Source organism: Equus quagga, chromosome 11 (assembly GCF_021613505.1).
Source record: "Equus quagga isolate Etosha38 chromosome 11, UCLA_HA_Equagga_1.0, whole genome shotgun sequence".
Classification (NCBI taxonomy): Eukaryota; Metazoa; Chordata; class Mammalia; order Perissodactyla; family Equidae; genus Equus; species Equus quagga.
In genome coordinates this window covers 64,041,690-64,069,086 of record NC_060277.1, presented here as the reverse complement: position 1 = coordinate 64,069,086, position 27,397 = coordinate 64,041,690, and the positions used below count along the sequence as shown (strand labels likewise).

The window sequence follows — 27,397 nt, the reverse complement described above, 5'->3', positions numbered from 1 at the left end:
TGTTAATTTATAAGTTTAGTGTAGTTTTTATTTACTCAGCATTAAGAGAAAAAGAAACATCATAAAACAAGTGACCAAAATTAGCACATTTTGTGCATTTCTTCAGCCACTTGGCAGCATGAGGCAGCTGTGTTCACTCTGCGCTGAGTTTTGTGTGAACCTCCCGGCTCTTCACCCGCAGCTTGTTGACCTGGGACTCGGCGATGTCAGCCCGTTCCTCGGCCTCCTCCAGCTCGTGCTGGAGCTTGCGGAATTTGGCAAGGTTAGCGTTGGATTGTTCCTCCTAAGAATAGAGATAGCATTGTGAGAATTAAGCCTTGTGGTTCTCATTGCACTTGTCACCTAATGGGATTATTTCCTCAACTCAAATAGTTCCCTGTTATGGTCTGTTTGCCATATCTGACTTCAAATCTGGACAGAACTTGCTTGTAACTTCAATTACGTTTTTTACTTTTAAGAACGAAAGAAGAAACAGTTTCAAAATGGAAAGGAGAACCTTATGTCAAACCCATACTTATGTGAAATCTGTTTATGATGTATGGACTGGGTGGAAAGGAGGAGGAGACCCCTGTGCCTTCACAGTGTTTAGTAAGTGAATGTAAGGTCAAATGATAACTTTGGGAAAATCCCACCTTAAATTTTTTCCCATATATTTTGACTCTGGTAGACAGAGAAAGGGAAAAGTGGGGCTAGGAAGAAAGTACACCTCTGTTGGTTGGACTTATTACCATTTATGCCTGCCCCTTGCTTCTTTCCTTTCCTTGCTTCTTGCCTACTACGTTGTGTCTGGAAGAAGGGGGAACAACCAGGAGAAGTGAAACTGGCCAGTCTTCCGGCACATCCTTATTTGCTTTAGCAGATGTGGAGAGATGAGCCACTGATGATGACATTGGTAGTGAGCCAATGAGTCAGTTGGGGAAAGATTCAAGTTTGGTTTTTGAAAACACTTGCTTTTGTGCATTTCCAGAGGGAGAGGATTTTATCATGGTGTTAAGTAGAACTTCTACTGTATATTCTTTGCAGCTATCAAGTAAGGTGGGTTATTTGGAGCTTTCTTTTTTTCCCCTCAAAACTTACAAAATGTCTAATAATAAAAATATCTCCTCTTGAAGTCTTATTTTGTAATTAGGATTTGGAGGTAAATTCGTATTTATAAAATCATCTCTCTTAAAATATGACTGGTAGATTCTTACTTTGTCTCCTTTTTTCTCATTAACACATTCTCTTAATATATTTTTATCCCAAAAGAAGTTTTCTTTTTCCCTCAAAGGCTTAAAGATACTTACAGCCTCCTCTGCTTGTCTCTTGTATGATTTCACCTTTGCCTGTAATTTATCTACCAAGTCCTGCAGCCTGAGAACATTCTTGCGGTCTTCCTCAGTCTGGAAGTTGGAAAAAGTGGTCTGCATTCAACCCAATGCAATAAGCCTACTACAGATGGTAAAATAAATCACTTTGGTATGATGGCAGGTGGGCCTGGGGTAAACTTGGTCAACTTTGAGACTTTTTTCATAGTATTCGCAGTCACCACTCTTGTTAAATGTCCACTATGTGCAGGTGCTGTATTAGGGAATTATACACATCTTCTCTAATCCTTACCTTCCTACCCTGTAGAGTAGATGTTATTCTATTTTATAGGTAATGAAACTAAGGTTGAGAGTGTTAAGTAACCCACCCAAGTTCTAAAAGTAAGAGAGGCCAAACTAGGGCTAAAAGCCAGTTTATCTGTCTTTAAAACTTGTGACCTTTCCCCTCTTATGCTCTCTTGTAAAGGCCTTCCTGATTTTCCAAGCTTGGTATAGGTCTGTGATAAGCAACTGTGTCATTTGCCCCTTATATGTACCAAGTTAATGTGTATCTATTTGTGGGTGTGACATAAATCATCACCAGGTTTCAGTTTCCCACTGGCAGGAAGTCTGGATATTCTAGAAAGCTGTTCCCCTTACCTGGTAGGTGAGTTCCTTTACTCTTCTCTCGTGTTTCCGCAAACCTTTAACAGCCTCAGCATTGCGTTTCTGTTCGCTTTCAACCTCTCCTTCAAGCTCACGTACCTACCACCAAGGAAGGTACGTGCACAGTTAGCCTTGGGGGATATTAATTAGCTCAGGACCTACTGAAGATATTGAGTGGATGTCTCCAGCCCTAGTACAAAGATGGGAGTCAGTATGTGGGAAAAGAGAAGGGTAGAGGGAGTGTTGTTTTCCCCTTCCCAGCCTGGGAGATTGAGATACCCACCCTGGCCTCCAGTTTCTGGATCTGCTTCTTCCCACCCTTCAGGGCCAGCTGCTCAGCCTCATCCAGACGGTGCTGCAGGTCCTTCACCGTCTGCTCCATGTTCTTCTTCATCCGCTCCAGGTGGGCGCTGGTGTCCTGCTCCTTCTTCAGCTCCTCAGCCATCATGGCCGCCTAATTAGCAAATAAATCAAGAAGATAAGGAAACTGGTAATGGAGGGTAGCATGTGGTATCAATAAAACAAATGCTCATCTTGCTCACATCAGTGATGGCCTTCTTGGCCTTTTCTTCTGCGTTGCGTGATTCTTGAATTACTTCTTCCGCTTCGCTCTGGAGTTGTGACACATCATTTTCCAATTTCTTCTTGGTGTTGATCAGGCTGGTGTTCTGTTAAAAATAGTGGAAATTTGCAAGATTTGCAGTTTGCCCTTTGGTGTTTTATGTGTCTTCCTTGTTGGCTCATGGCAAGGAACTAAGGACAACATTTCACTAAACTTTAAATATTTGTTCAGTGCAGAATAATTATTTGCAAGGTTGCACTTCCCTCTGCCCTCGTTGCCCCAACATCCATCTGATTTATGCATAAGGACTTCTGAGGTTTAAGAATGCCTATATTAATGAATTGCTCTTTCAATTATATTTCAACCGGACATCACTAGTATTCTGTCCTTAAAAGGTTGGAAATATTCGGAAAGAATAGATGCTTTTTGTTGAGTGCCTGGCACTGGGATTTCTCAATTAGGAGGAATCTATTCTCTGTGAACTTTCATGGTTTGTTCCCTTGGGGAATGCTGAATTAGTCTTATGAAAATATTATGTTAACATATCAACTCAGTGGTTCTCAAAAGGAAGCACTGCTGTCTCGGTCGGCATTTGGAAATGTTTGGGGGTGGATATTTTTGGTTGTCAAAATGTCTAGAGGGTGCTACTCCACTTAAAGTCCAGGCAAATCAGGGAGGTTAAATGACCTGCAAGGCACAGTGACAGCAAACACAACGATGCTAAATGCTGAAGTGCCCCTGATGGGAAACACTGCACGGAACGTTTTTGAGTTTTGGAGTATAGATATCTTCATTCAAGTTTATTTCACATGATGGTTTTCAAAATAAAGAACCAAACCTTATTTTTAAATAAAAAAGTAATACCCTCTTTTTTTTTTTGGTAGAAAATCTAAAAAAGACAAATAGGAACACACACATAAAAAAACTTATAACCCCATCCCTCTAAGATAACTGCAATTAATATTTTAGAGCACATCCCCATCCCTTTTTTTTTTTTAAAGATTTTATTTTTTCCTTTTTCTCCCCAAAGCCCCCCAGTACATAGTTGTATATTCTTCGTTGTGGGTCCTTCTAGTTGTAGCATGTGGGACGGTGCCTCAGTGTGGTTTGATGAGCAGTGCCATGTCCGCGCCCAGGATTCGAACCAACGAAACACTGGGCCGCTTGCAGCGGAGTGCACAGACTTAACCACTCGGCCACGGGGCCAGCCCCCCCATCCCTTTTAATGTATACATATTTATGAAAATGGAGTGCTTCTACATTTTGATTCTGATTCATCATTTAACAATACACCAGCCTTTGTGTGATGTGAGGGTCTCACCTGGGTGTGCAGGAGCTGGACGCGCTCACTGGCATCCAGGAGCTCCTGTTCTGCGATTTTCCTGCTCCTCTCGGTCTGCTCCAGAGTGGCCCGCAGCTCCTCGATCTCGGCCTGCAGCAGGTTGGCTCTGCGCTCCACCATGGCCAGCTGCTCCTTCAGGTCCTCCTGGCCCCGGAGAGCATCATCCAGGTGCAGCTGGGTGTCCTGTTAAGTAGAAAAAATGTCCTTAGACACTCTGAAGAGGATGTGAACATCCCAGGAGATGAACGGCAAGAAGTACTGGTGCCAGGAACAGGAAATGACAGGCCTGTCATTTGAAAGAACATGAAAATGGTGATGTCACCAGCTCAAGTAAGAGAGAATTATCAGAAGGCAGATTCTTGTTCTGTTTATGCCATTAACTGGTTATTTTTTCATGTGGGAGCCACTAATGTCTATTATTTATGGAACATTTTCCATATGCTTTACCCGGTCCTTGACATCTTTTATCTCATTTGATCCTCACAATAACCCTATGAGGTGGGTAGTTTCATTCTTATTTTGTAGAAGCAGAAACAAAGGTTCTGAGAGGTTAAATAACTTGCCTAAAATCAGGCAGCTAGTAAGTAACAAAACTAAGACTCAACCTCAGGCTTGTTGGTGCGAGCCTTGCACTTTCTCTCGTGTCATACTTTGTCTCTGGATTTCCGTTTGTTCTTTTACATAACATTTCTTTAAAAATATTATGTCCTACATGTATTTAATTTAGCTACCTCCATTCTGTGAGCTGTACAATTTGTTAAAAGAAAAAAATGGATGGTTTTACAAGAAGGTGTTTTGAGGAGTGGAAGACAGGTAACCTGCCTGACTGATCCGGGCCGTTAAATGTGGACTTGTTTACCTTGAGGATGCCTTGGGTGTTCCTATAGTTCCTCAAGGTCTCTGCTGCCAAGCGGTTGGCGTGGTTCAGCTGGATTTCCATTTCATTCAGATCTCCTTCCATCTTCTTCTTGACTCTCAGAGCATCATTCCTGCTTCTGATCTCGGCATCCAGGGTGCTCTGCATCGTCTCCACGACTCTAATGTGGTTTCTCTTCAGCTGGTCAATTTCCTCATCCTTTTCAGCAATTTTCCTGTCAACTTCAGACTTGACTTGGTTCAACTCAAGCTGGATGCGCAGGATCTTTCCCTCTTCATGTTCAAGAGATGCCTTAACAAAACAGTGTTCAATTAATAATGAAAAATAGTGTGAATTTTTGGAGTATGTTCTCTTGTGAGCCAAACTCTTATTAATATCAGCTTGTGTGGGGCTGGCCCCGTGGCCGAGTGGTTAAGTTCGCACGTTCTGCTTCAGCGGACCAGGGTTTCGCCGGTCCTGATCCTGGGCACGGACATGGCACCGCTCATCAGGCCATGCTGTGGCGGTGTCCCACATGGCACAACTAGAAGGACCCACAACTAAAAATACACAGCTATGTGCCGGGGGACTTTGAGGAGAAAAAGGAAAAATAAAATCTTTAAAAAAAAATCAGCTTGTGTAATTTAACAAAGCACAATATAGTAGTTCCAGAAGCCTGCTAGCTAAATCATTCTTTTGTTTATTCGGTCATGGGTTATAAAGGCAGCTCTGTAATAAAGGTGCTTTGTAAAATATAAAGTGCTATGCAAATATTATTCATATATGTACTAACAAAAGTGATATGATTAAACTTGTGTAGTAAACATGAACTCTCAGTCTGTTTTATAAATTAAAATGTTCATGTATCATATACTAATTCCTGTTGTAGAAATTCTCAGTTTTAAAGCATCTATATTTTTTGTGACTATGAAATACGTGTTCACTGTAGAACTTGGGGGCAATATATAAAAACAAAGAAAAATCCTCCTGTTGTGTCCTCACTTGGAGATAACCATTTTAATGTGGTGTGTTTTTTTCTAGTTTTTTTCTTGTTTATGTACGTTTCTACATAATAAAATTATATTGTATATGCAATTGTGTATATTGCTTTAAAAATTACTGTCTGCTATAAATATTTCCATATATTAATTACATTTAATCTCTGTATAAAATTGTAACATATAGGTGTTGCGTAATTTTCTTAATCTTGTTCTTGGACTGGACATCTTTGTGCTTAAAACTTTACCTCCACTTACGATTATTTTGTTGGAATAGATTCTTAGAAATAGAATTGATGAGTCATAGTGTTTACATTTTTAGGGCTCTTGATAACTGTTGCCCATTGCCCTTCCTAAACGTTATATGAGTTTGAATTCTCACCAGGTCTGTAATAGTGTATCCATTTTACAGTATCATTGCCCACTGTGAGTGTTTTCACCGATGTCTGTCTTTGATTTTTTCCCCCACAACCTAATAATGTGTACCTCTGCTTCTTCTAAGGCAGCCTGAATGTCACATTTCTCTTGTTCCACTTGCTTCTTTATTTTCTCCAATTCATGGATTTGCTTCCCACCCTCAGCAATCTGCTCTGTGAGGTCAGAAATCTCCTCTGTGGGTGAACAGGCAAGAGAGAAGAGGTCAGCTGATGGTGACATGGAAATGTCCTGCCAGGGCTGTATGAGGTAGGGAAGTTCTAGAGGACTCACGCTGCAAGTTCTTATTCTCTCGCTTTAGCGTTTCAAGTTGATCCAGGGATTCCTCATAGGCATTCTTGACCTTGAACAGCTCAGTACTGAGAGAACGGGACTCCTTCTGGGAGGCCTCCAGTTCAGCCTGAGTTTCCTCATACTTCTGTTTCCATTCTGATAGGACCTGAAAAGCAGTAAATCGTCAGCCAGTGCAAGGAGAAGGGGAGACCAAGTAAAACATTGATAATGTTAAGCAGTCTGGGCCACCTTGTCAAAGTTCCTTTGCTTCTTATCAAGAGCTGCGCAGGCAGCATTAGATCTCTCCACGTCCAGCATGAGGTCCTCCACTTCGTTCTGGAGCCGCTGCTTGGTCTTCTCAAGAGAAGCACATTTGGCGTTCACAGCTTCTACATGTTCCTCAGCTTCCTGCAGACGCTGGGCCAGCTTCTTCCTGAAAAGTGAGCCAGGCGGGTAAGGAGAGTGGTCAAGAATGGGGGCAAGTGATAACCTCCTTGGCCCCCTTTCACAATCCTGTTTCCATAATGGCAAATAACATGGTTTTCAAACCTTGTAGCCAGAACTGCTTTCTAGATTGATAAACTGCACGAAAAGGTCCAAAGTGGTGAACGATTGGATTCAAGTCCTTGGTATGTTGTTGAATTCTTAGAGGCACTGTTAGTGCTCTGCTGTGTGTGTCTCGTTGCATATGTAATTCAGAATTTTCAGGACTTCTGATTGAGTATGGTTGTGGAGAATGAATGGCCAGGACAATTTTATTAATTGATTTATGTATCTCATCTCATTCCAAAAAGGACTTGAGGCTAACTAGATATTTTTAGTGGGAAAAAATATAGTGAGCATATTAATTTGCTTTCTCAGACTCTCTGTTTCATTTTGTGTACTTTCTCCCTAGAGAACAATAGCCAGTTTCTTCTAATCATATAGAGTTGGACAATCTCATGAGAGAAAAACTGATGAATAAATCAAGACAATTCATCCAGTTTAAGCAAAGGCAGGTTTTTTTTTCTTCTTCTGAATCACCTACATTCTTTGTTCCCAATTGCATGCCTACTGTAAGGTACAGAACAGCCTTTAGCCCTAATGCCCAAGAAGACCTACTTGAAGGTTCCCTTTGGTCTCTACACAGACTAAGGCTTCACTTTATTTAGACTGATCCTGAACATTATGTATGATTTCAGGGCCTCCAACATGACTTTTAAGAGCAATCTCTTTCTACTGCGATGCTTTAGCTGGGCTCTGGAAGCAGAATGTCTGGTGTAATCCCAGCTGCACCATTTATTAACCACGTGCCCTTGGCTTAGTTGGTTAACCTCTCACAGCCCTCAATTTCCTCATCTCTAAAATAGAGATAAGAATAATAATAACAAAATGTCCTATGAAGACTACATGAGCTAATGTGTATATAGTACTTGACACATAGTATGCAGTCAGTAACTGTTAGCTTCTGCTCTTATTACTGTGTTGTCATCATTGTCAACATCATCACAGTTGCTTCTAGGAGTTGTTGAGTTGGGCAGCTAAGAAACGTGTCATTTTCCTCCCCCTGAGTTCAAAGCACATACTTGGCCTCCTCCAGCTCCTCCGTGCGCTGGATGGCGTCCGTCTCGTACTTGGTCCTCCACTGGGCAACCTCGCTGTTGGCCTTGGACAGCGCCCTCTGCAGCTCGGCCTTGCCTTCCTGCTCCTCCTCATACTGTTCCCGCAGGAGGTCACAGTCGTGGCGGGAGGACTGCAGGGCGTGGGCCAGGGCGTTCTTGGCCTGCAGAAGTACCAGTTCAGTGACTTAAATTCATTTATTCAGTGATATTTAATTCACACATCCAAAGTAGAACCTAACTGGACATGTTTAGATTTCATTAGCCAAGAAGATCTTTGGTAAAACTCACTTTAGTTTCTTCCTCTAGTTGACGTTTCAGCTCCTCAATCTGCTGGGTAAATGCTTGTTTGCTCCTTGAAAGCTGAGAGACTAAAGCATCTTTCTCATCTAATTGTCGGGAGTATTCACCTAAGAATAATAGAAGTAAAGGAATTTGTTAATGGCACCAAAAATAAGCCTAGGGGCCAGCTGAGTGGCATAGTGGTTAAGTTCATGCACTTCACTTTGGTGGTCTGGGGTTCACTGGTTTGGATCCCGGGTGCGGACCTACACACTGCTCATCAAGCCATGCTGTGGCAGCATCCCACATATAAAGTAGAGGAAGATGGGCACAGATGTTAGCTCAGGGCCAATCTTCCTCAGCAAAAAGAAGGAGATTGGTTGCGGATGTTAGCTCAGGGCTCATCTTCCTCATAAAAAAAAAATAAGTGTAAAGCTTTTATACTTATATATATGTGCATGTAGACATGTATATATATCAAATATATACTGTATCCTCTTCTAAATATTATTATAGAACTGGTTAGAACTGGAGATTAAAAAGCAGAGTTCCCATAGACGTGTAAGGAGTAAACTTGCTTGCTGACTTGCTTTTTTTTCTTTCTGACCTGCTCAGCAAATTCTGATGGTTTGTTTATCCCCCTCTAAAATGAGAGCATTACTGTTGTTGAGAAGCCCTGGAGGTGCATTTATCTGGTACACAGTTGCAGGCCTCAGAGAGAGGGCCCACCTGCTTCCGTCTGCAGGCGCGCTCTCTGTGCTGTCAGGTCATTGATCAGCCGCTGCTGCTCTTCCTCCTTTGTCTTCAGTTCACTCAGCTGATCCTCTAGTGTTCGGCACATCTTTTCAAGGTTTGCCTACAGGACATGTGACGATGAAGGATGACACATTACATGCAGTAAAAAAGAAAAGTTAAAACTTGATTCTTAAAATATTTTTAGAGTGAATAAATTTATGTCAAGTGGGAGTTGAAAGTTTTGGCACCAACTCTGGAACGTGCTAGGATTCAGGCATAATGCTTAATGAGTGAGTGAGTGCATAATGTCCCTGAAGCCGTCATTGTTGGAGCCCATTCCTTTATCCTAAGGAGACTGATACTTGCTTAAAGTGGATTTTGAAATAATCTTAATGGGTCATACTCAGCATTTAAAAGAAATGAAATAAAATGGAATATATTAGAATAGAAAATATTAGCTCAGTGCTATAAACTGCCTGCAAACAATGTTTAATGACAGAGAACAATGGTATTCTTGCAGGTTATTAACTACTCTCATTTAGAGGTGGTATTGTGTACCTTGGCTTTGGAAATGGCCTCTGCATTACTGCTAAGGTCATCGATCTCCATCTTCATTTCGCTCTTCTCCTTCTCCAGTTTCTGCTTGACCCTCTGCAGGTTGTCTATCTGCTCCCCGAGCTCGGCCACACTGTCTGCGTGCTTCTTCCGCAGTGCGGCCGCCGTGGCTTCATGCTGCAGGGTGGCCTCCTCCAGGTCCCTGCGCATTTTCTGGAACTCAGTCTCCCGCTTCTTGTTCATCTCAATCTGGGCTGAAGTCGCCCCACCGGCTTCTTCGAGCCTCTCGCTGATCTCCTCCAGTTCCCGGGAGAGGTCGGAGCGCTGCTTCTCTGCTTTGGCCCGGGAGGCGCGCTCTGCCTCGATTTCCTCCTCCAGCTCCTCGATGCGGGCCTGAGAATGACACAAGCACATTAACATAAACTTGTCTCAACTTCAAGTTTTTTGGGGTGCAGAAAAAACAGAGGTGAGTTGACTTGCCTGTAACTCTTTGATCTTCTTCTGTAGTTGAATTTCTACTGCCTGCTCATCTTCAATTTTGCTTAGCAGATTGCTAATTTCAAATTCTTTCCTTCAGACAGAAGAACAAGACATATTAGAAGTACCCATATGAATTGAAAGGTGCTATCACATAGAATTTTTTCTGGAGTTCCTACTTTTTCAGTTTTTCATCAAGTTGCTGTTTGTCATTTTCTATGTCCATTGTGGATTCTTGGGCCAGTTTTAGGTCACCCTCCAGTTTCCTCTTTGCTCTTTCTAGATCCATTCGAAGTTTCTTTTCTTGTTCTAGAGACCCTTCAAGCTAATGAGAAAGTAAAATTTGTTAAAAATTGAAAGTATATCAAAAAAATCTTTCAAGTGAATATTAAAAATACACTTACATCATCCACTTGCTGCTCTAGCTTGGTTTTAGCTTTGGTCAGGGTGCTGACTTTGTCCTCTTCTGTCTGCAGGTCATCCAGGGTCTGCTGGTGGGCCTCTTGGAGGGCCTTCTTCTCCTTGGTCAGCTTAGCAATGGTTTCATCCAGACCTGCCATCTCCTCTGTGAGGTTTTTCACCTTGGAAAATTGAGAAGAAATGGTCTCTGCAATAAAGCAGCTTTGTTGGATGGCAGAACCTCTATATGATGGAGCAGATTATGATTCATACCTTATTTTCTGTGGCATGTTTCTCCTTTTCAACCTTGGCCAGTGTCAGCTCAAGGTCATCAATGTCCTTCTTGAGCTCTGAGCATTCGTCCTCCAGTTTCCTCTTCTTGGCTGTCAGCTCAGCGTTGATCTCTTCCTCATCCTCAGCTCTCTCAGTCACCTCCTTGATTTTGGCCTCCAGCTGGATTTTGTTTTTAATTAGTTGCTCACACCTTTCCTCTGCATCAGCCAGGGCGTCAGCTTCCTGTAGAGAGATTCATTGGGATATTTAGAGAATTTGTTACTTATTTTAAACTTGTTCTTTGCACAAAATAGTAGTGTTTACTGAATTCTGATGAATTTCTCAGCATGAATATAAATTAAAGTTAATTGAACATTATTACATGACTTGGAGAAATGCAGCTAATTAGAAGTGAGACTATAGATTTAGAAGCAAATTAGTGTGAAAAATGATTGTATTGAAGCAATCGACTATTTTAAAAAGTAGTGTGTAGAAGAGTGGAAGGATCAAAGGAAGCCTGGGTTCTTGCCCCAAATTTGCCTGCAAATGTACAACCTTGGGCAAATTGCTTTATTCCTCTTACTTTCAATTATCTTATATGTAAGGAAGGGGATTGGAATACATGATTGCTAAGAGCATTTCAGCTGTAATATTCAAAGATTTTCACTTAGTCAATTGGTTAGTTTTGGTTTTGATCATTCCTCACTCACCTCAAACAACTAGTTGCTAGATTAAATTTAAAACAGAAAGGAAAAAGAACTTAAGTAATTTTATGCCTATGAGTACATTTCCATGCAGGAATTTTTAATACACTCAAAACCTTCCTGATAGTCCACAACAGTGCTATAATTGTCCAAAATTTCCAATTTAAGCATTACCTATTAGTCTCAAAATGAATTTTAAAATATAAAGTACATGTAATTTTGAGAAAATATATAGCTCCATAAAGTTTTTATAAGTGACTAAAGGACTCAAATAAAAATCAGTTCAGCCACTAACTTATTAGATTACTCTGGCCTGGGGAATTTCTTTAACTTCTCAGTGTTTGTTTTGTTCATATCTTGAGTTTTTAAAATGCTTAAATGGATGATAATGGGGGATCTCCCAAAGTCCCTTTGCTTTTATTTTCAATAGTGATACACTCAACAGATATTACTCACTGACTGATGATACACCTATGAAAAGAGGTTAAGATCAAGAGGCTGTGATCCTATGCTTTTGGGAAAATGAAACCTTTGTATAAGTGAAATTAGAAGGAAAAGTTGAAAATAGCTTAAAAAGTTTAGGAAAATTATCCTTTTCACGGGTTTCTTCATGACGGTCGGTGTTGGGCTTGTTGGACCGAGAAATGGGAGGTTGTGTTTGGCCAGAGCGCTGCTGCCAAACCTCCTGCAGATTCTGATGACAGCTCCTTCCTGAACCAATAAACAGAGGCCTTAAGAACTTGGGATCTGTGTCAAAGGAAGACTCACAGAGGCACTTTGCTCTGCCTCACAGCCTGCTGGTGCAGTTCGGGTAACTGCAAATAAATTTACTGAGCTGAAACTCAGGGGTTGGGGAAAAGGGATACAGAGAGGAATAAGAATAACTGGCTTTCTTGATTTTAAGTACAGTCTCATTCACTTGGATTCAGAAAAGATGACTATCCCTTTAAGGCTGGGATGGAGTTGGCAAGGCAAACTGAGTTTTGGGGACCTGCCTTTAAATGTCTCCCTTCACGACTGGAAAGTCGTGATGTCGTTAAATACGTTCTTCAGCCTTCCTCCTCTATTTGTAATTTGGAAGTGATTGTGCCTTACTTCCTCATAGGCGTGTTGAAAGTTAAGTGAACTCGTAAAAAAAGCAACTCAAGATTTTCTTTTTCAAGAAAAGGCCTTTTGTAAATTCAAAGTGTCTGTGAATTCTAGAAAAGCTCTGTAACATGGTGCATTGAGAATACAGCACACTCACTGATTGAACCTGGAGTTGCAGGTCATTTTTTTCTTTCAAGAGAGTGACCATTTTCTCCTCCAGTTCCTTCCTTTTTGCCTCTGACTTGGCGAGTTCGTCTTTGGTTTTCTGAAACTCCTCCTTCATGGTGGCCATCTCCTTCTCAGTCTCCGCGCTCTTGAGGAGCGGCTTGATCTTGAAGAACAGTTTCATCCAGGGCCAGTGCTTGACGTTCATGAAGGCTCGTACATTATACTGGATGCAGAAGAGGGCTTCTCTAAAATGACGTAAAAGCATGAGTGCAGGATGATCCATTAGAGACAATGTCATTGCTATGGTTATTTTTTTACACGCAAACTCCCCTTTTAGTGACTCCCCTACTGTAACCGATATGTCAGATTTTGTATATGTTAGATGCAGGCTTTATGCACACACACGTCCTCACACTCACACTCAGTAGTCCTCAGTGTAACCACTTTGCTGATGTATACTGCTCATATTGAACAATTCTGTGTTCTCAAGTTCCTATCAAACCAGCAAAGACGTTGACTTTAGTGGGGGAATGCTTGGCAAGTATGAGTGACACGTACCATTTTAAGATCATTTGAAATATTACAGTATTAGTGGTCTTGGAGTGGATGTGGCAGTTGTAAGTTGATTGTAATGCTTGGCTGTGGGCATACAGATATGAACTGTGAAATGGCGTAGGTTGCTTTCTGAATTGCTCCATCTAAATTGATCTTATGATTTATTGTGTTTTCCTTGAAGCCTTTCCTCTTACTTTAATCACCCCTGAATTATCCACTTTATAAACTCATTTTGTTAGCTTCTTCAGATAATATACTGGCTTTTCTCAAATTACTTCAAATGCCTCATTCTTACCTGCTCAATTAGTTTGTTAATATTCACAGGGCGTTCAGCATGGGTTGAGCTCCAAAATTTGTTTATTTAAATAAAATTTAAAAATGGTAATAAAAGATAACCCTTCTGCAAACTATAGCAATGGACTGGCAAGGTTTGAACTTGTAGCGATATGTACGTCTCTTCAAGCTTGCTAAACTGGAAATTCTATTTCTATACATCTAATTTATAAGAACCGTAACTCTGAGAAGGCAGATACCATGACACAAACTATGATGTAGGTACATGGAAAAGACTTAGGAACACTTATAACGCAGACCTAAATAAGTAAAGATGAACAAAATGAATGCAAAATCTGTGTGTAACGACAGGGAATGCAGTAGTACAGGGTGGATAGAGCTTAATTAGAGAAAGGATGAGGTTAATTAGAGAAAGGAGAAAAGGAAATTTTGAATTTGTAAATAGATAAATTAGGATGAGAGGAGAGAGCTTATGCAAACATGAAAATGGGAGATAAGCAAATTGTTTAGCTTGCCTGGGAAAGTCTGTGTGGTTGGAAATGATAAATGAGGTGGGGAATAGAGAGGGCCTTGACAGCCGTGCAAGACAACTTGGACTTGACGTGGGAGACCAGGGGGAACCACAAACTGAACTATGGTGATGAAAATAGTGCTTACTGCAAGTTATTCCTGCAGCTGTATGTGAGATGGATGGAAAGGGAGAAATTGGAGGGAAGAGGGAAGTTTTGGAGGGAATCCACGTGTAAGGGGTTGAGCAAAGGCTGCTGTGTTGTAGGACTGAGTTCTGAACTGGGTGAGAGGCACATTTTAGCTATAAAATGAAAGAGTGAATGAGGAAGGCTGATTTATAGTCCCTAAGGGACACTACAATTCTGATATGTTGCATGGTTGTTACCTCCTTTGCAACATCTTCTGATATTCTACCCTCATTAGGAATCCCCTACAGACGGCTTGAGTTCTTGTTATAATCTGGGCCAACTTTTCATCTCTCATTTCTTCCAGGAGACCCAGAAGGCCAGCTTTGAAGAAAACCTGCAGAAAGGGAGAGTCACAAGTCATTCCTATACTACAGGAGACACAGAAATGACAGAAGGTACTTGGATCAGGTGTAAATAAATAATAGCTATACCTTTGTATGTCCAAATTTATACTGGGTGTGATCAATATCAATAGAGGCAAGAAGTTTCTCAGAAGCCTTCTTGCTGTCGATGAACTGTCCCTCTGGAATAGCACTTGCATTTAAAAGTTTGTATCTGTTCAGTCAAAGAAAGGAAGAATGATTAGGAAGATGTGAACATCTGTGAAAGTCAAATGATACCCAAAAGAAACATTAATAAAAATCTCAGAGAAAAAGTAGAAGTAGAAACTCCAACTGTCCTTTAAGTTCAGTTAGTAAAACAATATGATTTTTTTGTGGTCTAATGCATGCTCCTTCATATTTTTAAGAAATGCCATCTTTTCTAGCCTGTTATTCTGTTCTACCGTCGCAAGACTATATTATTTGACTTCTTAATGTTATAATATTTACTAAGCAAGATACATGAAATACAATGAACAGGGGACAACAATTACGATGATTAAATATTCACAGCATTCAGTGAAATACAACAGAGACTGGCCTTTGTTTAAAATCCCCATATAAGATCCTGCTTGGGAATCCCTTCCTGCAGATGCGGATGCCTTCCAGCACACCATTGCACCTCAGCTGGTGCAGGACAAGTTCATGCTCCATGGCCCCTAAAAATATATCAGAGGGCTTACTGCTGGGCACTGAGTTTTCAGACTTGTGCCTGTTTGGCTATTTCATGCTCTTATATCTTACCAGGAGTTTTGGTTTCATTGGGAATGATACACCGTACGAAGTGAGGGTGTGTGCTCCTCAGATTGGTCATCAGTTTATTTAAATTTTCCTAGAAAACCAGATAAAAGGGAATTGATGAGAAAGTTCTATTTCAGATTGCTTTTTTTGTAATTATATGGAACAAACCTAGGCACTCTGTTAACTGTTAGGTATAAGTCTGTGAGGCTTCCGTTGCTTTGTATTTTAAAGATCTTAAGAGTTCCAGCATGCCAATGAACCAAAAGGCCAAAGTGCTGGGACCAACTGCAGCTCTCCAAGGTATTTGTTTATAACGCCTAGGATCTATGCTGTAAACAAACTGCACATTCAGTAGCCTTGAAGCGCAGGAAGTCTTCTCCACCAGGAATCAAAAGACCAAAGACTGTGGTCTCGCTCTGCCACTGATGAGCTGCTTGACTCTAAAATCCTGTTTGTCTCTCCAGGCCTCATCTGAAAATAGTTGAGATTACCTCTGAGGTCTCTTACATCTCTCTCAGTGCTAATACTTTTCACAGTAGTAATTCGGTAACCTAGGTTAGCAATTGTCCCAACTTTTGACATTCCTTCCTCAAGTTTGTTATTCTCTGGGACTTGTAACCTCTTGTTTTGTATTGTTTTTTGAAGAGTCTAAAATCATGAGACTGTACAACTTTGTGCGGGTGGATCTTGTGTACCTGAGAATGATCCACAGTCTGAAGCATCTGGGGGGAGTTACTCCCTGGGGGGAGTTACTCCAGAAATAGAGTCAGTGTTTATGACAGATGATGATGTTTTACTTTACCGTAGAAAGCTCACATGTAAATATTTCTGAATATTTCTTAGGTATACTCTTTGAGAAGGCAGAGATTTGTTTGAGGTTTTTTTCACATCTCAGTTACCCATTAGGAAATAAACAAAACAAGTGATGTGAGTTTCTAATCTTGAAAACATATACAAGGATAAGTTGATGAAACTGGAGTCTATTTGGTGAGATAATGCAAATTGGTAGTGAGACAGGAAAAGAACAGGGCAGTTTTCCTGTTTAGGTCATAGGTCATATGTGCATTTTAGTTTTAAAAGGAATGGGCCTTAGCCGTACAAATTCTGACAAACCAGCTGTTAGTCCAGACATTTTGTACACTCCCCTTTAGACGAGCTAGTTTTTAAGCCACCTAAATCAGATTAGTTTTAGTAAAATTATTATTATTATTTCAACATCAAGAAATACTTTCTAGCTTAATCATCCATCTAAATCACTAGGCCTGGCTTTAGATGATTTTCGGCTATTACAAAAAATTAAATCCACCTCAGAGGACAAAGATGTATTTTGGTGGAAGGGTGTCCTAAAGAGTGTGTCTCAACCTTATTGTCAAAGAGGAGCTCAGGAACATTCTTAAAAGGCAACATTAGTGGGATAACGATATGGCCTTCCACAGAGATAGTCTTGAAGTTCAGCTAAACTTCTTTAAATATCAGGCTTATTATATAATAAGCAAGCTTCTGAGGACATTTTGGCAGTCCTGAGTACGTTAGATGATCGTAATAAGGAATAATGGGTGAAGCATCCGACCCTACAGGAGAAGTATTGCTTCGGCTGTACCCTGACAAGAATGAATATTTAAAGTGATTCCTATTAACATTCCATTCCCTCCTAATTTATTCCAAATGCAATAATTATGATAATTCATAGAAACTGAATAGGTTTTTCAAATTAAATTTATACTTTACCCTGAAAAGGGCTGACACAGTCTGGAAAGAAGAGCCCTTCTTCTTAGCACCTTTCTTTGCGCTGCTGTCTGAGGTAAAAAGAAAACCCATCAATTAAAGTAGAATCCCAGGGGTTGGAATGATATGTGAACATTCTGTGGGAACAGGTTTAATTTAGATTAAGGGCACAGAAAGTACCTGCTTCAGCACTAGCATATGTGGAAAAGAGACTGGCCAGAGTCTTCATTGCAGACTTCTGGTACAGCCCAACCACGGTGTCATTCAGGGGGTCCTTATTCTTATCAAGCCAGCCAGTAATGTTGTAGTCCACAGTGCCAGCGTAGTGGATCAGCGAGAAGTGGGCCTCAGCTTTGCCTTTGACAACCTTGGGCTTCTGGAAGTTGGCAGACTTGCCCAGGTGCTGGTCATACAGCTTGTTCTTGAAGGAGGTGTCTGTGGCCTTGGGGAACATGCACTCCTCTTCCAGGATGGAGAAGATGCCCAGTGGCTGAATTCAGAAAAGTAAACATTGGTGGCAACCTACCTTTTCTCAAAAGATATACATAGGGGCTGTCATTTGATCAAATTATGAAACAGTAATTTTCTAATTTGTTCTGATATCAATTAAATATATTTGTAAAGTAAACCAGGGTCACAGCTCAAAGAAGCCCTTTTGTTATCACTAGAATGACTTTTTCACCCTTTTTTCTCATATTCAGTCCACAGCATCATTTTCAATGAAGAGAATAGACAGATACAAACTCCAAATGTCAGCACAGCATGTGGGGGCGATTTGTTAAAATGTTCTGTATTTATTGCACTTTTTCCCTATTGAGTGAATTAACTTATTGTTAAAGTTCTGTTTTACTATGAAAAGGACTTGCTGACTTAGAATGATGTTTACTTTATATGCAATAATTAAACAGTATAAATAACCCAAACCTTATTTAAGACATTTTGTGTATTTATTCTCCTTAAAGACAGATTATGAGGAAGCATAAGCAATTTGACTTCTTGACTTCAAGATTATCTTTTATATAAGCCCCAGTTGTGTTACAAGTGCATTCATTTTTATTTAGAAAAAAGACTTTATTTCTGATGCTGACACTTTGATCATAATGGAGATGGATTTAGAACTAATGAGATAGTTCTTCTAGTGAAGGGGACCATCTCAATAGAATTTTCAGTGCTGCTTTAAAATTAGATTCGAGTCAGTGTTAGAACAAAACGGGTTAGAACAAAATGAAACTAAACATTCTCTCATCCTTCTTATGTAAAAGTTGAAAGGAGAAGGTTAATTCTAAACAGTAATTTTTTAATTTTTTCTGATATCAATCTATGAAAGATTACAGTAATACTTTCTGGAGTTGCTTAAGACACTCGGAAGAGTTATCCTTATGATTCATCCTTTCTTTAGAAGTCAGACAGACCTTCTCGATGAGCTCAATGCAGGCAGCCAGGTCCATGCCGAAGTCGATGAACGTCCACTCGATGCCCTCCTTCTTGTACTCCTCCTGCTCCAGCACGAACATGTGGTGGTTGAAAAACTGTTGCAGTTTCTCGTTGGTGAAGTTGATGCACAGCTGCTCCAGGCTGTTGAACTGCACAAAACAAAATTTCCAACATTAAATGGATTTTTTTGTTCAGTAAGGAAGATTGGCTCTGAGCTAACATCTGTTCCAATCTTCCTCTTTTTGCTTGAGGAAGATTGTCACTGAGCTAACATCTGTACCAGTCTTCCTCTATTTTGTATGTGGGACGCTGCCACAGCATGGCTTGTAGGTCTGCACCCAGGATTTGAACCGGTGAACCCGAGGCTGCCAAAACGGAGCGTGTAAACCTAACCACTATGCCACCGGGGTGGCCCCTTAAATGGATTTTTATTGAAGTAAATTCATTACTGAAAAAATATTTTGTTGAAAAAATGTGGAATATAGTAATAAAATAAATTTTAATTTAGTTGTTCTTTCAAAAATCCCAGGGGAAAAAATGATTATTTTTGACATGACCCTTTTTCATGAATTCCGGGCATTATTTAAGGGCACAGGTGTCAATCACACAGCAAGAGTTCTGGTAGAATCCACCTCCTACCACCTCTAAGATTGCATGGGCATTAATATACATTAAAAGTACAATCTTGATCTTCTGAGTTATGGTTCAGCTTTAAGGGTGAAAGTAATTTATGGGAAAGCCTCACTTCTTTTATTACCCCCACTCCCTAATTCAAGATGAAAGTTCACATTTTCACTTTTGGCTGTCACGTTATTAAGGAAAGCTTATCTTAAGACCTTTAATTGATGTTAAGTAAAGCTTATCTTCAGGATAAGTTAAGGAAATGTTACATTATTAAGGAAATGTCACGTTATTAAGGAAAGCTTATCTTAACACCTTTAATTGATGTACAACGTGAGGTCTGTGAAAATAGAGACCTGATGTGGTCTAGCAGTTGAAGATCTGAAAGAATCTTTGTAATAATTTCTGTCCTCATTTCATAGATGATGAAGTTGATGCCCTGGCAGGGAAATGGTGTGTGTCAGGTGAACCAGGAAAAGAGGAAAGACTATGAACTGTGTCTATGCTTCTACCTTTAGGCCCTTTCTCCTACATGGGGTGTGTGGACCAAAAGCTGCAGATCTGGGTTCCTGTCCTGGCTTTGTCTTCTATGGTGGTAGGATCTTTAGCAAGTGTTTTGATTTTCCTGCACCTCAATTTCTCCACATGTAATTAGCAGTAATAGTAATTACTCCTTCATGGGTTGTTTTGAAGATTAAATGAGGTAATATTTTGAAGTACTTAGTATAGTGCCAGAAATACACTGACTTCTTGATAAATGTTACCTATTATTATATTCTGTTATATCATAGATATTTTGGAGGTAACTCTTGTTCTAGGTGCAGTGTTGGAGAAAGCAATGTGGACACTACAAATGTAAATGAATTATGATTATGTCTAGTATATCAAAGCCCAGATTGCCTTCCTCCCACTTTTTATGAATATGAAGATAACTCACATCAAAGATCTCAAAGCCAGCGATGTCCAAGACCCCGATGAAGTACTGCCTGGGCTGCTTGGTGTCCAGCTGCTGGTTGATGCGGGCGACCATCCAGAGGAACATCTTCTCGTAGACGGCTTTGGCCAGAGCACCGACTGCGTTGTACACCTTCATAGACAGAGTAATGTTTGTTGGTGTTAGTAAAGGCATTATTAATGGAATAATGTTTGTTGGCACTGTTAAAGGCCTGGGAGATGTGTGATTCATTGAGGTCGTGCACTTACCTGCTGCACAGTCTGGCCTTTGGTGACATACTCATTGCCGACCTTGACCCTGGGGTAGCAGAGGGCTTTGAGCAGGTCAGCAGAGTTCAGACTCTGGAGATAGGCAGCCTTGTCAGCAACTGCAGAGACACAATTCAAGAAATGTTTAATGGCGGATGTCCTCCTTAACCTAATCTTTCCATTTTCCTCCAATCCATTTTCTTTATTATTTAAATTAAAATCTTTAAATAATTCTATAGAAGATCAGGTGAGGCTTTCTCTACATTAGAGCATATACTTGCTGATAAATGGTTAATCTGTTACACTGGCTTTTGGTGATTTATTACAATCAGCTTTTGGGAAATTCATCAACAATAAACATATGTTCAGCGTTTATGGAAACACTTTATGTAAGGCAAACGCCATAGTCCCTGTTCTTAAGACCCATTAGTTGTAGTTGGAAGGATAGGATAAATACATCTTAATGTTCACTCTTAGGGTCAGGGAAAAGTCAGAGTGTTTGGATTCTTATCTCAGTTTTGTTCCTCCCAATTTCACCTCATTGGATCAGTTTCTTTATCCGAAAATGTGGGGATTAAATTTCACTGCATGATCCCTACAGTCCCTTTCTAGAATTCTGTCAGTGACTGTAATGTAAATGTCACATGTCAGGTACAAAAGTAACTGCTAAAAAGTTTAGAGGTGGGAGAGAGAACTTCAAGCTGAGGAGGCCAGGAGCAGAACTTCAAGGAACAGATAATTTAGCTTCCGTGGTAGGTCCTATACGTTCCTTGTTCTTTCCATACATACAGTATGTGATTTTTGTTTCTTAGTTCCTTTTTAATCTTGCTTGCTAGACTGTCTACACATTTATATATAGACAACACACACGTGCCTACAGATGTCTAGAGACATCCTTCACCCCCAGCACTGTGTTTGGGCGGATCCTGTGTTACCAGCCACGAAGTTTACCTAGCTAGTGCTGAAATAGACCAATATGCCAAGTTATCATATCTGCCTACCTGCCATTGCCAAGGTGAAGCAGGAACACTGTTCCATCTCATTCTCTCTCTAATGCTCAGGCCCTAGGTTGTGCTCTTTTAGGTATCTCCTTGTTAGTGGCTATTAGGGTTCATTTTAACTTATTTGAGATGGATAGAAATGATGGAGATATGGAGATGCAAGGAAAGAAAAGGGGTGAGGAAAGCATGCAATGTGTGTACCTGTGTATTTGCCTTCAGAAGTCTAGCTACAAAAGAGATGAGAGTTTAGAATAGGTTTTTTTCCTTGTCATATTCTCTAATTCAAACCCAGATGGAGGTTCATTTGGTACCTTCGGTGCCATCTGGCTCAGCTTGCTCTTCACGCTGCTTTTGCTTGAATTTCATGTTCCCATAATGCATCACGGCCCCTGTGAGCTTATAGATGGATACTTTCTCTTCAGGAGTAAAGCCCAGGATGTCAATGGCACTCTGTCAGGGGAAGTGATAGGACAAAGTTAGGGCAGAAGGGACTAATTTATTTAGGAGAATTTACACTATATCCTAAAGTAACCACACCTACAGTGGATTATTACTGTCATTCCCCTACAAAATTGATTTTTAAAAAAGTGTGTGTGTGTGTGTGTGTGTGTGAGAGAGAGAGACTTACGTCAGTGGCCATCAGCTCTTCTTGGTCATCAATGCTGGGGACTGTGATCTCCCCTTGACTGATGAAGGCATAATCATATGGGTTGGTGGTGATCAGGAGCATTTCTGGGTACATAGAATTCAGGGTATATGTCTTACATTAGAAGATGTTAATAAAAATACTAATGTTCATCTGTGAATTTAAATTCTTTCTTACCAATCAGATCTGGCTTCTTATTGGAAGTGATCTGATAAAAAATATGGTAGCTTCTTTCCGCCTTTAGCTGGAAAGTAACTCTAGACTTTTCTAAAAGATCTGGAAGGAGAGGGAAATAGATATTAAACTGGAAAAAAAGAAATCAATGCTGCTGAGATTTTAGATGAACCTCAGTGTCTTTGCTAAAATTGGGGACATTACATTCGACTCCATTGAGATTTCACCTTGATGATTGATCCTCTTGGTGCTACATGTAAAAATTCCAAATACACATGACAGTTGCCCGAGGTTCTCACCATTTAAGCATACTTACTCTAGTAAAAATAAACTTTTCATATGGGAGACTTGTGACCTCTGTATTGTAATTGATTCTTAATATCCCCTCCTTCCTCAGACTCTGTGGCGAGGAGCCACCTTGGAAACACCTACCAAAGCTCAGATCAAGAGCAAATCACAGAGAGGTATTGTAAACCTATAGGTAACTTATAAGAACCCATACATAGCGCTAGTGTTTGTCCTGGAAAAAAATGTCACAATTGCTTCTGAGGCAGGAATTCCAGAATGTGCTACAGAACCATCAATCTGAGATTGAGGTAAATGGAGCACACAGTGGGTTATGGATAAGTCTGGCATTAGCTCACGGGCAACACTGGCAGCAGACTCAACACTCACCAGGTGTTGCAGAATCTCCCTGCAAATGAAATCACTTGTCTCTCTGTTTTGGTTTTTAATGGTCCTACTACTCACATGTTTCAATATCTGCAGAAGCCAGCTTCCCTGTCGTACCAAAGTGGATTCTAATGAATTTACCCTTGAAGAAAGGAAACATTTAGTATTAGAAGATTGAAGCACACAGAGAGATGCAATCGAAATGATAATTCAGACATGGCTTCTCTGGCACTTGAGGGCAGGGAAGACCCCTCTTGTGACCGAGAGACTTACAAAGCGAGAGGAGTTGTCATTCCTCACGGTCTTGGCGTTGCCAAAGGCCTCCAGTAGGGGGTTGGCACTGATGATCTGATCTTCCAGAGTCCCCTGCAAAGGCGAGAGCAGTCCTCACATTTGGGCTCGGGAGCTTCTTCCCTGAGAGCCCAGAGTCAGGCCATGGCCGTCAGACCCACCTGCATTTTGCCAGGTTCCTCCTTCTTCTTCTCCCCAGTAACTGCAATTGTTGCAAAGTACTGGATGACACGCTTGGTGTTCACAGTCTTCCCGGCACCAGATTCTCCACTGCCAAATAGAAACCACAGAAGAGATGAAGACTGCAGCTCACATTGTCAACTTCTAAGACAGTCACCACAAACCAGAGGAGAAGGAAAAATCACATACGTGATCAGGATGGACTGGTTCTCACGATCTGTGGAAGAGAAATCAAGACTGTCAGTCGAAAAAAAATACACATTCAATATGAAGATTCTTGAATCAGGTCAGTTCAAACATAGCTTGTTCTTATTTTTTTTGTGAGGAAGATTGGCCCTCAGCAAACACTTGTTGCCAGTCTCCCTCTTTTTGTTTGAGGAAGATTGTCACTGAGCTAACGTCTGTGTGCCAGTCTTCCTCTATTTTATGTGGAATGCCACTACAGCATGGCTTGATGAGCAGTGCTAGGTCCATGCCCGGGATCCAAACCTGTGAACCCTGGGCTACTGAAGTGGAGCGTGCGAACTTAACCACTATGCCGCTGGCCTGGCCCCAGCTTGTTCTTTTTAAGATTTTGAAGATGTCACCCATGATTTTGGTTTGGGGTTTAGCCCCAAATAGCACTTGCCTCTTGGAGTAAAATCTGTGAAAATGAGAGGCAAAGAATCATCTCTTTTTGTATTTTATTAATTTTTTAGACTTTGTTATGGGAAATTTCAAACACATACAAAAGTAGAGACAATAATATAAATAGCCCCCATGTACCCATCACATAGCTTCAACAGTTATCATTTGGCCAATTTAATATAATCTATATCCCCATCTTGGTCTCACTGGATTAGTTTAAGGAAAATCCTGGGCATCTTATAATTCGTCTGTAAATACTTCAGTAAGAATCATGGAATTTTGAAGTTTTATTTAACAGATAAAGAAACTGAGACCCAGAAAGGAGTAAATGACTTTTCAAATAATTACATAGCTTGTTAAGATCAAAGATATTCAGGTATTTTGACTTCCAGTTTATATAGTTTTCTGCTACCCGGCCTCCCCCCAGTGCTTGATATCATTAAATTGGCCGCTGATAGTATTAAATAAGGAAAGGGTCTGGAATTAGAAATGTTTGTGTTCATTTACTTTTATTTTCCTTTTATATACATTTCTAAAACATTTCTAAAACCAAAATTGTTACTAGTTATGTGAGCGATATGTTGGATTTATACCAATTTTCTGATTTGTGAAATCTCTCATTATTATAGTGATAGATTATAGAATTTAGAGAGTTCTCGAGTCTAAAAATCTATTCAGAGATACAAATATGGATGTTATTCAGCTGTAGGTTTAGACTTCAGAGAACTTTAAAGTTCTATTCAGGGAAGTAGATACAGATTTTGGAACTTAGATTAATTTTTTTTCCTATAGAAGAAAAATCATGAAAGATCATAGCGCGTCTAGTGAGAGCATAGATAAGAAAACAACGTTCTTGTCTCTTTTGGCAATGTTAAAATAACATTAACCAGGTTAAATGCCACCGTTTTGCATGTTTTTTTATAAAAATCATGTTTGGGAGCCCTAAGTAGCCTTGAATTTGGAGCAGCCCCGAAGCCTCGGGAATGGGGACCTTGGTGGGGGCGGTGGTGCACAAAGCACTGTAAATGTGGCTGCTGAGTATTAAATTCTCTGAAAAGAGCCAGCATCTGGGTAATTTCTGGAAGGCAGCTAGCTGCTGTTGACAACCAAAGAACAGTTTACTGGCATGAAATCCTGGTAGAACTGCTGGCCAATCTGTAACAGAAGATTCCTACTTTATTCCTCTCTCCTCTCTCTTCTTTAAAAACAATTTAAAAACAAGTGCAACAAAACCAACAAATAAAAAACAAGGAAGAATAAAACCCTCTCAGTTTCCAAAATCCCATGGAAAACAGGAAACTCAGGAATTTAGAATATTTCCAAAGGCAGTACATTTGGTATGTGAAGATAAAAGATTTTAATGCTGTATTTGGGCCTATAATTCCTATCAAAGCTGTTTGTTTATGCTTTGATAAGGCAGATTTGCTATAATTTTTAAAAAATATTTTCAAAGAAAAGATCTTTATTTTCTTCTGTTCTAATAGGAAAATGCTTCAAAATCTTCAGGAGGAAAGTCAGAGCTCTTTCTTCACTCGGGTTCTACCCCAAAGACTGGCAATATTAGCTGTGTTATTTAAAGATAAAGATTCCACAAAGCTTTCCAGCTATGGCTGGTAACCATTTTTCTTCATTGCTGTGGATGTGGGTATTTACAGAACTCTATTCGAACCTTTTTTTTCTATCCGAATTAGAATGTAAAAAATATAGGAAAGCAACAAATACGTTTACAGAGGTCTGCTAATTGTTTCAACTAGGCTTCCAGTTGCTAGCTGGCTTAGCTTGAGCTGGTCAGTGAACTCAGCGAGCTTCACTTTACTCATCAATAAAATGGAGATGGTTAGTAGGACGAATATATAACATACTACCGCTCTGAAAGTTCTTTGAAAGTAGTGAAGCCCCATGTGACTGCAATGTATTATTGTAATCAAGGCCCAGGCAAAGTCTGTTTGTTTGTTAAAGATTCTACTTCCACATTTCTGTAAATAGATGCATCACTCACTCACCAGTCAGCATGAACTGATAGGCGTTGTCAGAGATGGAGAAGATGTGGGGCGGGGCCTCCTGGCGCTTTTTGCCTCGGTAGGCAGCCACCACCTCAGGGTTATACACCGGCAGCCACTTGTAGGGGTTGACAGTGACACAGAAGAGGCCTGAGTAGGTCTAAGAAAATCAAAATAGGCAACATGTGGATCTTGTTTTTACTCAGAGAGATAAATGGAATAAAGAGACCAATGTTGAAGGGCACTCACATAGATCATCCAGGCTGCATAGCGCTCTTTGAGGTTGTACAGCACTCCAGGCTCGTGTAGATGGGTCATCATGGCCATGTCCTCAATTTTGTCATATTTCGGAGGGTTCATAGGGAAGACTTGATCTTCCCTGACAGTAAGAGTCTGGCAAGTAAAGTAAGAGACCAGTTTGTATTAATGATTGGAGGTAGGGTTTGTGTTTGTCTATTTGTTTTGGTTATAAAACTACAATTACAGACTCTTTCTGTTATGTTATTCAATATCCTTTAAATAAAGGCATGAAAATATGTTTGTTTCAGAGTTTGATGCTAAGAAATCTATTTCCTATGATGAACTAGGATACTACTTTTTTTTTTTAAAGGTTTTTTCCTCCCACATTCCCATCTCAGGTTTATTTATCAGTTTATATCCTTTTACTCTTATTTTAATAGTTTAAATTTTTTATTTTTCCTTGCCATTCATTATAGAAAACTTCAGTTTGGAGGAATGTAATGGAGATATTAATACATTATTTAACTACGTAAATAATAATTCTTCTGATAGGAGAAGCTTTTTTGTTTTAAAATTCCAAGAACAATTTATTCTGCTAAAAGCCAGTGTGATAAACTTGTCTGAGCTGATAAACTTACTTGATGGCTGAAAAGGCCAAGGTAAGGATGACATTTACAGTTAAGTAGAATCTTTTCAGAGAAGCTAGTTTTTCCTTCCCCCAAGTTTGGGGGTGCAGACTAGAAAGTGGGGAATTGAAGGCAAGCCGTGGAGGCTGATACTAGTGGGTTAAAGTCCTGTGGGTGGTTGGGAAGGAGAGATATGAAGCTACTGCTGAGGTTTCTTTTGGCTTCCACATCTGATGTCCATGAGCAGACCATAAGGGTGCTTATATTAGCGATAGGCTCGGAGAATCCCAGCAAGTAAGACTTCAACTCCAAGTGAGGAGACAAAGAAATAAAATGGGAGTATTTTCTCCTTATGTTTTTACTTACTGCTCCACCCTCTGTCTTTACAGTTATTCTCCCTCCTTCCTTGCTTTGTATGGTGCTCTTTACGTAGGATTCCTTGGGCTCCGTGACAAAGACCGATGTTTTAGCATCGAAGGGCTTGTTTTGGGCCTCAATCCGCTCCTTTTCCGATTTTCGAAGGTAGGGAGCGGCTTCACCAAAAACAGCCATCTCAGCGTCCGAACTAGCACTCATGGCTGAGATTTATTT

General features: G+C 40.3%; 1 protein-coding gene across 1 annotated transcript; it reads right to left on the bottom strand.

Moving 5' to 3' along the window:
* Positions 1-60: 60 nt before the first annotated feature.
* Positions 61-27,397, bottom strand: LOC124246356 (myosin-8). The gene is made up of 38 exons (XM_046674421.1): positions 27,173-27,397; positions 26,190-26,333; positions 25,944-26,100; positions 23,503-23,530; positions 23,295-23,403; positions 23,116-23,208; positions 22,921-22,984; positions 22,174-22,272; positions 21,979-22,082; positions 21,662-21,800; positions 20,350-20,468; positions 20,084-20,233; positions 18,504-18,674; positions 17,272-17,581; positions 17,095-17,162; positions 15,370-15,457; positions 15,167-15,284; positions 14,677-14,800; positions 14,443-14,579; positions 12,688-12,943; positions 10,738-10,980; positions 10,470-10,646; positions 10,245-10,390; positions 10,069-10,159; positions 9,592-9,981; positions 9,028-9,154; positions 8,308-8,426; positions 7,984-8,180; positions 6,668-6,851; positions 6,419-6,584; positions 6,197-6,321; positions 4,716-5,024; positions 3,836-4,039; positions 2,495-2,620; positions 2,236-2,406; positions 1,947-2,051; positions 1,287-1,382; positions 61-283 (listed from the first exon to the last, which is right to left on the bottom strand). The coding sequence occupies exons 1-38, from the start codon at positions 27,380-27,382 to the stop codon at positions 134-136; spliced, it is 5,814 nt and encodes a 1,937-aa protein (XP_046530377.1). The 5' UTR covers positions 27,383-27,397; the 3' UTR covers positions 61-133.

What these genes read in the sequence shown, in the direction of transcription:
- LOC124246356 (XM_046674421.1), bottom strand. Translation starts at nt 27,382, where the DNA reads ATGAGTGCTAGTTCGGACGCTGAGATGGCTGTTTTTGGTGAAGCCGCT. An exon ending in AGGCCATTTCCAAAGCCAAG is followed by an intron (nt 9,155 to 9,591) that starts GTACACAATACC and finishes CATGTCCTGTAG; the next exon opens with GCAAACCTTGAAAAGATGTG. An exon ending in AGCAAAGGAACTTTGACAAG is followed by an intron (nt 6,585 to 6,667) that starts GTGGCCCAGACT and finishes ACTGCTTTTCAG; the next exon opens with GTCCTATCAGAATGGAAACA.